This window comes from Cannabis sativa, chromosome 5 (assembly GCF_029168945.1).
Source record: "Cannabis sativa cultivar Pink pepper isolate KNU-18-1 chromosome 5, ASM2916894v1, whole genome shotgun sequence".
Taxonomy (NCBI): Eukaryota; Viridiplantae; Streptophyta; class Magnoliopsida; order Rosales; family Cannabaceae; genus Cannabis; species Cannabis sativa.
This window is the reverse complement of record NC_083605.1, coordinates 44,997,201-45,010,595: the sequence shown is the minus strand read 5'-3', so window position 1 is coordinate 45,010,595 and position 13,395 is coordinate 44,997,201. Positions and strand designations below refer to the sequence as shown.

General features: G+C 30.5%; 1 protein-coding gene across 1 annotated transcript; it reads right to left on the bottom strand.

Moving 5' to 3' along the window:
* Nucleotides 1–7,611: 7,611 nt before the first annotated feature.
* Nucleotides 7,612–9,992, bottom strand: LOC133037913 (uncharacterized). The gene is made up of 2 exons (XM_061115676.1): nt 8,616–9,992; nt 7,612–8,504 (listed from the first exon to the last, which is right to left on the bottom strand). Exons 1-2 carry the CDS (start codon nt 8,841–8,843, stop codon nt 7,992–7,994), a joined length of 741 nt encoding a protein of 246 aa, XP_060971659.1. The 5' UTR covers nt 8,844–9,992; the 3' UTR covers nt 7,612–7,991.
* Nucleotides 9,993–13,395: the final 3,403 nt, after the last annotated feature.

Genomic DNA, 13,395 nt, shown 5'->3' with positions numbered 1-13,395 from the left:
GATTTCAAAAGCCAAAAATACATGTACAAAAAAAAAATTCTAACCTCTATCTAACAGCAACTTGAACTCCCCCACAAAGACCCTGAAAATAAATAACAAAAAAAAAGTCAATTACTGAAAATAGAAAAATAGTACAGTAACAAAATATAAAAACCAAAATTAGATTCAATTTCTATTAAAATACTAACTTGTTGCTAGGGGTGTTCATAAAAACCGAAAAACCGAAACCGACCATCAAACCGACCAGACCGTAACCGAATTTTCGGTTCCACGTCATCACCGAATTTGGCGGTCGGTTTCGGTTTCGGTTTTTTTGACACGGCGGTCGGTTTCGGTTCTTGAAATAAAAAAATAGTTTAACCAAAAAACCGTCAAAACCGCCAAAAACCGCCAAAAACCGCCAAAAACCGCCTTAAACCGCCAAACCGAAAACCGCCTAAAACCGTACGGTCGGTTTTATACGGTTATAATGTAAAGCCCGCTTAGTTAATTTGGAAATTAGCAGCTGTTTATGTTTAATTATGAAATTATTTATAGCTATTTAAATAATTTATTACTGTTATTTACGGCATTCAGATATGCATGATTATGTCATCAGTAGATTTTATATTTCGCATTTCCGGTGTCCGGTATTTTGGAACTCGGCGTTTGGCTCAGCAGAAATCACAACTTAGTATGTTAGTATTTTGGGGACGGGTTTTAGACATTGGGAATGTCGGGAATGGCCGGGAATTTAGAATGTCCCAAAAATACCCTTTAGTGATTTTTATGTGATTTTTGAATGGAGGGGCAAAATGGTCTTTTTGCCCCAATGACTTTTTGTCTTTTAGTGACTTGTTTATTTGAAAAATAAATGTTAATTGTTTATATTTTTTTGGCTGAAGTAAATGAAATAAGTGGCTTTAGTTTATTTCCAATTTTTACAAATTTATGCTAAGTGTAAAAAAGAAAGAAAATTTCAAAAAAGAAACCCTCTCAAGCCTCTCTCTTTTCGGCCACCTTTGAGCAGCTAGGAGGAAGGATTTTTCTTGGTGATTCAAGTCCTTCTTGTGTAGATTTTGTGATCCTTAGTTGCTTGTAAGTGGTTCTCAACCTTTCTTTGTGTTTTTGATGTTTTTAATGTGAAAATGGTAGGTTGCATGTTAGATTTTGTGGCTGTTCTTGTTGCTGTGTTTGATTGTTATTTTCTGAGGTTCAAAGCATGTTTATTTGATGTAAATTGGGATGTTTTGAGGCATGATTAGTTAGGTTGTTCAAGCTCTTAGTTTTTATGTGAAAAAGTATGATTTTTGAAGGAAAATGTTGTGATTATGTTCTGTGATGTTGCTGGATGTTCTTGTTAGTTTGCAGAGGTGATATTAGGCTTAGTTATGTAGAATTAAGTTGGTTTGCATGCTTGTTTAGGTGGTTTGCTCAAGCTTGAGTTTGGAACTCAAAGCTTGAGCTCCAATGGCAAATTTTGTATCTGTGATTTCTGGGTAGGTTTGATGCCTTGGATTTGTTAATTGGGGCATATAGAACAGGTCTGGAAAGTTTGGGACCAATTGGGGTTGAATTGGTCGAGTTATGGGATTTTTAGTTGGCTGCCTGCGAGGAACCGGAATTCCGGTTGTGCATCCGGAATTCCGGATGGGGGTTCAGAATTTCCCAGAACCGGAATTCCGGTTGGGCAACCGGTCTGCCGGTTGGGGGATTTTTCAGAACCCTAGTTTTCCTCGTTTTTGGGTTTTTAGGGGTATTGCCATGCTTTTATCGATAGGGAAACTGTTAGTTTCAAGTTTTAGTCCCCGGGAAGTGATTTAGCGTGTCACTTATAGCGTTGTGATTTTTATGGTTTAGGAGCCAGTAATCCGCCGTTCAGCTTCAGTTCCAGTCAGGTTGACCGGCACACCTGAAATCGGAATCCAGGTAAGATTAGTATAACAGTATGCATATGTAGATTACATGTTTAGCGTGCATGTAGGAAGCCTGTTAGATTACATTAGATATGTATTTAGGCTTCGAACCATCCAACCCTGTCACGTCGGTACAGGCTGGAGTATGACCAGCAGCCGGAGTATGACCGGTTCAACCGATCAGGCTGACACTTGGTTGGTGGTTCAGTGCTATTGACCTATCCCGTCGGTACAGGCTGGAGTATGACCAGCAGCCGGAGTATGACCGGTTCGACCGATCAGGAGGATACTTGTCAATAGTACCGTCCCCTGAACGTTCAAAACTCAGTACCATGTTGGACATGGCAGTAGTGCTCAGTACCATGTTGGACATGGCAGTAGCGGGACTCAGTATCGTGTTGGACACGGCAGTCAGTTTTATGTATGATATTATTATGCTTTTCTTACTGAGTCTGTCGACTCACAGTTTATGTTCATGTGTAGGTAAAGGCAAGGCTATAGCTGATGGACCGTGAGCGAGCTTATGAAATTGTACATGTCGGGGCGGTTAGGCCTGGAGCGTACGATCCTCGGGACAGCACGGCTGAGATTTTGTAACTGTCGTTAGACGACTTTCATTTTGATGTAAAAGTTAATCAGTTAAAACTTTTGTAAATATTTTCTAAATCGGGATCCCGAGACTTTTGTAAAATGGTTTATAAGTTTAATGAAAAAGCAAAATTTTAATTAATCACGTTTTTCCATAAACCTCGTTGATTAGCAACGAGCTGCACAGTACGTTTAAAAATCACGTAATACGCCTAAGTTAGTTAGGGTGTTACATATAATTTCTAAACGGTCGGTTACGGTTTTCGTAAAATAAAAACCGTAACCGACCGGTCGGTTATAAAATTTTAAAAACCGACCATAACCGACCGATTTTCACCCCTACTTGTTGCTAAATGTGTAACTTAAGTTGCTATTTCAGTCATAATTTGCACATTAGTTCTTCCTTCAAAAGTATTCATTTTTAATAAAATATAATAAAAACTTGAAAGAAACATTTGTAAAAATAAAATTAAACATATACAAAATAATTTATGACAAGAAAATTATAAAACTAGAAAGCTTATAACATGAACATTAAAAGTTTTTTTAATCCTAAAAACTGAAATAGTAAAAAAAAAAAAACAAGCAACATAAAAATATAAACTATGAATTTGAATATATCCATAAAAAAAACAAAAAGATTGAAAAAAAAAAAAACAACTAAAATCAAAACAGGCAGTACCTATTCATATTTCTATAACAAATTCCAAAAGATTATAAAATCTTAACAGTTTGTTTTCAATAGTCTCCAACAAGGAAAAACTTATAGCATAAACTTTAAACAAACAACAAACTTTAAAGAGTTTGCTTATCAAAAAACTCCAAGCAAGACAGTACCTTTACTTATCAATAAACTCCTAAAAAAAACATTAGAAACTCTAAGGAGTTTTCCTATCACAAAAGATGTAAACATAAAAAGTATGTTCTTAATCAGTTACATGTAAACTGTTTTGAACCATTACATATAAAAGTACTTCAAAAAGGCACTACTATGAACAATCTACTCATCCCCACCATCGTCCTTAACTGGCGCCCTTCCACAATGTTCAGATGAAGAAATGTATCCATTTACTTGTTTTGCCATGCCATGCACAAACAACTCGACACAAATTTTGTTCCGGACAAACTTCACATCCAAAGGATTTGGAATATCTTCAATCAAATCATGTGCAAAGTATTCAGAGTACTTGAAAATGAATATACCACAATCACTGCAATAAAACATAAACAATGAATAAATAAAAAGACAAAAGAGGTTATAAAAACAAAATAAAGGACAATTAATACAAAACAAAAACAACTATAATTGAAAAAAAAAAAACTTATGAACAATCACCTATGAGTTTGTTGTGGCAGACCTTGAACTATAAAGATATCAAGGGGATCATACTCACGCTTCCCCCTGAACAATCCTTTTGACATGTCAATATCCTTCCTGCGACCATAAAAACCAACTTGTGCCAACAGAATTGGGATCATCTCAGCAAAAGTCTTCACAAAGTTGTTCAAGTTTTTAAATTTGCCAACAGATAGTGAATTACATACTTTTAAACATCTATTCTTTATGTCAAATATGATCACAATAAAATGTGCCAATGAAGCCACATTCACTGGAATCAAAACATAATCAAGCAACAACCATGGCTTTGAAACAAGCATGCGGAATCCCTCAATATAGCTAACAGCCTTAGAATTTTAGGAATAGAAAAGCGATTCTCCCCCTTGCCAAGATAGTTTCCATACAACTCAAAAATTTGAGTTGCAAAATAACAATCAGTTGTATTGCCTTTCAGCTTGATAGATTGATCATACTTAATCTTCTTCCTCAAATAGTAAAATAACACATCAATGTGCTGCAAATGAAAAAAAAATATCAAACAAAAAGAATAATTGCTTTATTATATGCATTTCTTACTTATGCAAATATGAGAAAACTAATTCCTAAGATAAAACTAACAAACAAAAAATTAACAATTAACAAAAAAAGAACCACATGGCAACAACAGTGGGGACTATGTGTTATTGAGTCATAGTAAACAGGCTACAATCTTCCAAAATCGAGGAGAAGCTTTAAAAGATCAATGACTAATAATAGTCAGTCACCACAGAATAGAACATATCATAATATAAAATATGAGTCACTCGTATAAGACCAAATTACTTTGAAAAAAAATCAGAAATTAAAGAATCCCAACATTTTATTAGAAATATTTTATTAGGAACTTTTTTTCTTGCTTTAGATATTTTATTAACTTTTTTTTTCCTTAAATTGCACATTTCATAAGGAATATTTGAGAGAAAGCTACCTATTCTCTTACAAAAGTTTCAATCAAACCCCAAACAAATATTTTCACAATTAAATATTAACCAAAAAATATTAACCAAAGACATGACAAAACTTCATTTAGACCACATGACAAAGATAATGCCAAAGGTTTGATTTTCATAATTTCAGTATACAATAATTGACTAAAAAATAGTTACAACGAGAAATTAAAGCACTAATTTCAACTTTCTGGCTGCCAACTCTTTATGCTCATGGGATGTTTGTGTTTTTGAGCACTACTTCAAGTGTCAATTATAAGAAATGATGATTGATGTTTAATTATTAATGATGCTTTCTATTATGACATTGCTAATTTGCTATTAGGGTGATCATATTTGTCTTAGTCTAATTTGATTGTTTTTCATTTTAAAGTTCAAACCCTATGGAGCTTCTTTACATCTTTCTCTCTCTACTACGATGGATGGAATCTATGATGAGCTCGAAATCTTTATTACAGGACTTTCAATTTTAATATTGTTTAGAACTAGCATATACCAATTACAACACAGCTTCTGTTATTTTTTGTTTTCCTACCTATTATTAAAATTTATTTTTTAAAAAATATGATTTCAGTATACAAGAATTGACTAACAAAATAGTTAGAACGAGAAATTAAAGCACTAATCTCAGTTAAAATTCTCCAAGTATGAAAATACTATCACAAAAAATATGCATTCCTTACTTATGCAAATATGAAAAAACTAATTCTTAATATAAAACTAACAAACAAAAAATTAACAGTTAACAAAAAGAGAACAACATGACATATTCAAACATGACTAACCGAGCATGACATATTCCTTCCCGGTGTTAATAAATCGTAGAACCACATCTTGTGATTGATTTTAGCAACAACAAAATCGAATGGCTTTTCAGTATAATGATATCTCTTCAAGAACTTGTTATTCCTGAAATTAACACATATAAAACACATTAAAAACTTAAATTAATTACATAAACAAAAAATAAAAGACTTACACATTGCCAGGCCTTTAACCAATAGAAAACCATTCATCAAACGCATCTTGACGCACACACAAAGGCACATCCTTCAAACCAGAAGAAAATTCAAACTGCCCTTTGATTTCACGTATCTCCTTACTAACAACTGCAGAAGGGCTACCAAAAGATTTAATAGGCTCAACAACCAAAACCTTATCTTTTTCATTACTTTTGTCCTGAAAAATTAGAGAAAGCAATACAGCAAAATGGTAAAAAAAAAAAAAATCGTTCAACTATGAAACTTATAACAACAAATATGTGAATAAACATTAAAAAATAACATCGAATAAACTAACCTTCTGATTACTTTTCTCCTGCAAAAATGAAAAAAAAAAATGCAACAAAAAAAAAAGGAAAGGAAATCAAAAATCAATTGACCAATGAAAAACACAAACAATAAATTAGTTCTCTAAAAAAAAAACTTAAAACCATGCACACATCTTTTCTATATCATCCATTTTCTCGTTTATAATATCCATCACAAACGGTGTAATGCTATCATCAGTAGCCTGCCTACCCATAGCCTTTTTATCTGCAACACCGGCATCATCTCCACCCTTGTCACCAACTTGCCCACCATCATCAAACTCCATGGGAGCATTATCATTAAACAACTAAGACTCATTTATAAACTTCATTAAGTTGAAACTTGGACAGTAATCATTTGAATTCTACGAAAAATGTATTTATAAAAAAAATAACATTAAAAAATTACAAAAAAAAAATATATCAGAATATAAAAAAAAAATATAGATATACCATTTGAACTAAATCGTCTTCAGCAATAACTTAAACAACATCCTAAAAAATTAGAAAAAATCAAACAAAACAAAACAACTAATTGGTTATTATTCTTGTAAAATATTTATACAAACAAACAAAACAATAAATAAATAATTAAACAGATCTACTTCCCCTCTAGTGATAAGTTTATAGTTTTTTTTGTTGATTAAATAAAAAAATGCAACCAAACAGCTAAAAAAAAGTTCTAAAAACACTAAAATGACCAAACTACTAATAAATAAACAGATATTCAAAAACTTTACAACAATAATAACAAAAAATTACAGCACCTGAGCTATATTGCTGTCAGCAGCAACTCCAACAATTTCCTGAAAAATTTATACAACAAAATTCAAAAAAACTATCCAAAACAAAACATGCACAACTATTAAAAATTGCATATGTATCTTTTCAATCAAACTACTCTCACCACCATAAGCTTCATCACCCTGCTGATTTATAAAAAAATGTATACAACCAAACAAATCAAGACATTATAAAAACAACAAATAAATAACTAAATAGTTCTACTTCCCCACTGGTGATAAGGTTACAGCTTTTTTTGATGATCAAATAAAAAAATACAACTAAACAGCTAAAAAACAAAAATATTCCTGAAAAACACTAAAATGACCCAATACACTAATAAATAAAATCGATATACAATTACTTTAGAACTATAATAACAAAAAATTACAGCACCTAAACTATATTTCTATCAACATCTCCAACAATTCCCTAAAAATTTGAAAAAACGAAAAATAATAAAAAAAAAACTATCAAATACAAAAACACCAAAACAAACAACAAACATACACATCTATTAAATATTTTTGATTTACCTTTTCAATTATACTACTCTCACCACCACAAACTCCATCACCCAACTAATTCTCAACATGTGAATCCAAATTTTCACTCTAAAATATAGAAAAAATAAATAAAACATGTTAATAATATAAACAGACTTGTAAAAAAAATAAAAAAAATTAAAAATCTCACAATTGTAAAATATATATATATATATACCTTCTCAATTACACTACTATCACCACCAAAACTTCCACCACTTTCATCAACATTAACAACAGAATCCATATTTCCACCATAAAAAAATGAAAAACAAAAATGGAAGCATAGAACTTAAAATGCAAAAAACAAGCAAATAAAAAACATAAACAAAAACAAATAATAAACACTAATATACCTTCTCTAAAATATTATTTTCACCACCAACAACTTCACTCGCTACGTCACTATTTGCATCCACATTTTCACTCTGAACAACAATATTTTCAGTCACTGCTGTGTATTGCTCTTTAACCTACAAAACAAGGTTTCAGAATAAATAAAAAAAATAGATAATTTTTGTTAAACATAAAACATATAACAAAGAATCAAATAATAACATTCTCATCATTTTTGGTCTCAAGATCAAAGTCTTCATCAGTATCATCTCCACTAAAATCATCATAAGCCACACTCTCACTTCTACCAACAATAAGATTCTTCAAAACCTCAAATCTCATATCCAAATGAACTTTCAATCCATCTTCAATCTTACAGTCAATGTAAGACTTTATAGATTTCTCAAACTCCAAAAACTTCTCCTCAATAGTCTTCTTAAACTCTAATAACCAAGCATCAATAGTAGTCTTCTGATGATCTAAAATTACAGCTAAAGAATCTTTCATGTCCTTCAAAATACTATTGGAAACACCTTCCAGCACATCCTTGGCAACCTTCTCAGACATATTTTGAACACCAGAAGTTTGTCCTTTAACCACCTTCTTGGGCATGGCTGGTCCCACAAAATCATCATCAGAAACACTCAAACCATACCACTCAAACTCAGAAAGATCCAACAAATCTTTCTCTGCATCAGTTGGTTCCATTGGTACAGCTTTCAGCTTTAACAATACAAAAAAGAAAAAAAAACAAATTAGCATAACCAGCTTTGTAACCAAATAATACACATAGACATAATGAACAAAAATAATTAATTTTTTATTTTTTTTTACCTTAGACGATGAAAACACTTTTTTCTCAAGTTTATTTGAATTTGGCGAAGAACTACTAGTCCACCTACAAATTCTGAAAGTTGGAGCAGGATCATACGAAAAAATGTCCTCCCTCTTTAAAATTGGAAGTACTTCATACAACCCAACTTGATAAGCAAATGGAAAGCCCTCCATTCGATATTGCCTAACAGCTTTCTCTTTAATATTTAAATCCCTCTTCTTTTGCATCTGTTTAGACTTCAGCCCAACCCTCAACCCATGAAAGGTGTAATCGTAAGATATAATTTCCCCCAAGGGTATGAATTAAAATTGGAAGTACTTCATACAACCAAACTTGATAAGCAAATGGAAAGCCCCCCATTCGGTATTGCCTAACACCTTTCTCTTTAATATCTAAATCCCTCTTCTTTTCCATCTGTTTTGACTTCAGCCCAACCCTCAACCCATGAAAGGTGTAATCATAAGATAATTTCCCCCAAGGTATAAATTAAACTCCCCAGAACCTATCAAATTTAACAACCCAACATGAACTTTTTTATCTTCTCCCCTACTAAGCAAGCAATTAGTTACAAAGTAGAAAACAACCATTTTTACAGCAAAACCATCATCCTTAAAATTACTAAACAAGAATCTACTCTCAACCCCACCATATGTAACAGTTTGGTCATAAAAATATCTCTCAGCAAACTCATTAGTATTGTTAACATACTTGGAATAATCCCTGTCACCAGTGCATTTTAAACCAGAAATAAGACCAAATTCAGCAACACTAAATCTAACAGTGTCATTGCCAAACCTAAACCAAATCTCACGCTCATTATTTTGATGTACTTCCCTATACAATGATGCATGAATCAATTGAGCTTGCATCGAAACTGTTGACATATCTAGAAAATGACCAAAACATGTTTCCCTAAAAAGAACAAGTTGTTCTGAGGTTAATTTCTTCTTAATGACCTCAATAAAATCTACTTTCGAATTAGGATAAAAAGTAATCTTCCCAATCAATTTATCTTCAGGCTTAAAGTAGTATTCCCATAACTGCAAAAAATTAATGAAATAAAAAAAAATTAACAGAAAAAAATAGAAACTAGCAATTGGAAAAAAGCAAAAAACTCATAGAGAATTTGCTAAAAATATTAACCATTTCCAAGTTTTGGGTAATAAATGCAAACAAAACAGAAGTCAAAATTAGAAAGACTGTAACACATTATAAATACAAATTATAAAGACTGTAACACATTATAAATGCAAACAAAACAGAAGCCAAATTATAAATACAAATTTGAAACTACTTGCAAAAACTCAAAAAGCAAATTAAAGAACTCTCATCATTATGTAACACATTATAGTATCTATAATCAATCCAGAGCCAAAAAAAAAAAAAACCACCCCAACCTAAAAAAGAAAAAAAAAAACCTCCATAAACACATAAAACTGACCAAAAACAAAAGACTTCCACAGCTGCACAATGAAATCCAGAGCCCAAAAAAAAGAACTCAAAATCACTCACCATATGATTCGATAAAACATAACTAACCTTACTAACCTTATTTATAGCAAAATAACTAAATAAATAATCAAAACAACTTTCTCAATCTATTATAAACTTTAGAATAGGTTTTCCTCTCCAAATCAATCAAAATAGGTTTTCACAAGTACTTGGAAAAAAATATTTTGATGGAACTAAAGTTAAAAAAGAAAATATGCATTACAATTTGATAACATCTAATTTGAGCAAGCTCCTAAAGTTGTTCGAGTCAAACTTATTTGTTGGAAAGTATTAATCACCTAATCTAAACAGGTCTGAAACAATATAATATGTTCTATTAGTCACCTAATTGTTGTATTAAATTCTTTTTTTATGTAAGAACTTTCAACAAAGAAATTAAAATACTGATTTAAATTGGAAAGCATAATTTTAGTCCCACTCAAAATGATATTTCCTCTATATGATTCAATAAAACATAACTAACCTTATTTATAGCAAAATAACTAAATAAATAATCAAAACAACTTTCTCAATCTATTATAAATTTGAGACCCGCACAATTTTAAAAACAGAACAACATAGAACAATAACATGATCACAATAAAAATAAACCACACACAAAACACTACCACTCCCGTACAAACAAGAAAATACTAATAAAAATAGTTCAACCAAACAGTTAAAATAAAAAACAGAATAGAAACTATATACACACAAAAAATAATATTATCTCAAAATTTAAAACATACTGAAAAAGTTACACAAAAAAAGAAAGAAACAACATAAACTAAGAATAACTAAATCACACAAAAAATAAAAACATACTGAAAAAGTTACATCCTACACAGTTACATAATCTGAAACCATTCCAGAGTAACAAAACAAGAATATAGAAAATCAATAAAAATATAACGAATCAACAAAATATGACACAAAAAAAAAACAACAATAAGAAATTCATCTCAGATTAACAAAAGTTGTATAATATAAAAATAACAACACACAATAAAACCCTATTTTAAAAAAATAAACTAAAACAATACCAAAAAATCACACGAATGTTAAAACAAATAAAACAAAACATAATATATATAAAAAACACACAATAAAACTATTTAAAAAAAAAATAAACATCACAAAATCAGAAATAAATATAAAAAAAATCAACAAAAAAGAAAAAAAAACGACATTAAGAACAACTTCAAAAGATGCAACATATAGTAAAAAAAAACTAAAAAATGAAAATAAAAAAAAAAGTTAAAATGAAAGAAAAATAACCTTTGCTCCATTGAAGATATCCATGCCTAACTCATCTTCAGAATCAGAATCCAGAGCAACACATTTCCTAACTCTTTTCACAACACGGTTATCTTCAGATGCCTTTCCTTTCTCGACTATCTTCTCCTTATTTCGTTTTTCTTTGCAGCAAAACCTTCACTCTTTCCTGAACTCGAGGGCTTCGAACCACCGGGGACACACATTGACAAATCTTTTTCAGTTGCACCACAATCAGATAAAGGCAACGGAGAAGGAGAACTAGATGATCGAAGGATCGCCATTACAGCTAAAAGAAAATAATATTATTGAAGACGAAACCTTAACCCTTATATTCGCTCAACAGGTTTGAAAACTTTTGAAATGAAAAGAAAAATGAAATGAAAAACTGAACAGAAAAAAGAAGGAAAGAGGGAAACTAACAAAACCATCAGTCCCCCCTACATGATTGACGTGCTGTAGGCTGTAGCTGCTCAGCCTCACGTCACGCGCGCACGCAAACAAAGAAGGGATTTTTAAAAAAAATGGGACGAAAAAGTAGGGAATAAAAAGTCCAATCTAAAAAACGTTAAAAAGAGGAAACTACCAATAAAAACGGCAACTACATATAAACAAAATTAACACAACAAAAACATTGTCATTTTTGTAAATAATTTTTAAATTTAGGTGCCCCATGAAAATTTCCCTGTATATATAAAGGAGAAGTATGAACCGATGACGTGATTGTTCAAAATCACTTCAAATAGCACTATCTCTTCTCTCCTTAATTCTCTCATTTTTTTTTAATTTTTTTATTAATTTAAAAATATCAATTAATCTAAAATATATTTTTATATATATCGTAACTCTAAATTTAATTCTAAATTTAAAAATGATATTTTTTTTTAAAAAAATCAATATATATTATTAAGTTTATAATAATATGTTATTAATTAATTAAAAAAATAAAAATTTAAATTGAAAAAAAAAACTACACACGTGTAGTTATTATTATTTCTTTTTTAAAAAAATTATATATATATTATTAAGTTTATAATATTATGTTATTAATTAAAAAATAAAAATTTAAATTGAAAAAAAACTACACACGTGCAATTATGATTTTTTTAGTATTATAAATATCTATTATAATCAATATATTCTAAAATCACTCTAAATTATTTTTCCCTTATCTTCTTAATTTTCTCAATTTTAATATTTTATTAAAACATAAATCTATAAATAGATATTTTACTATTATTTTAATAATTTTTCTATAAAAAAAGTATAAATCTACAAATTGATTTTTACTATTTATTTTAAATATTTTTCTATAAAAATACAAAAATATTTTAAAAAATTAGAAAATAAAAAATAAATTTTAAAAAAAATATCAAAACATCAAATATAATTAATCGCAAATTTTATTTATATACATAAAATATCAATCAACATTATATACCTAACGTTTTTGGTTTTTTTAAAAAATATAAAAATAATAATTGTTGCCTCTGATTTTTCCCAAAATACGTGAATGCGGATAAAGGTGACACGTGGATATGAAAGAACCATCACTCACGAAAATCAATTAAGTCTTGGACAAAAGAGGAACACCACAGGGAAGGCGCCTCTCAGAGAAGAGCATAGGACACATTCTTACTCTCCGGGAGGCTAGAGCCATGATAAGGCATGTTCGGGAGGTAAAGAGATTACCTGAACAATCACTTTGCATTTAATGCCGCATGGGGAAAGACGTATTAGAACCTCCATAAAAGACGTGACAGATGGTGTATGCCCTCCTTACGGCGATTACACAACAATCGATGAGTCTAGTGACGACTACTTTATGAGGAGTCGCATCAATCAAGAGGGGATAAAAGATTATATCCACCTAACTCCTAAGATACCTACGGTATAGGTCATGTATTTGATATTTTGTATCTCCTAGAAATATGTGTTGGAATTTATTTTACCAGGATCTTAGATCTACTCACAACTATGTTGTTTAACATCCTAAATATGAACTTTCTAAAA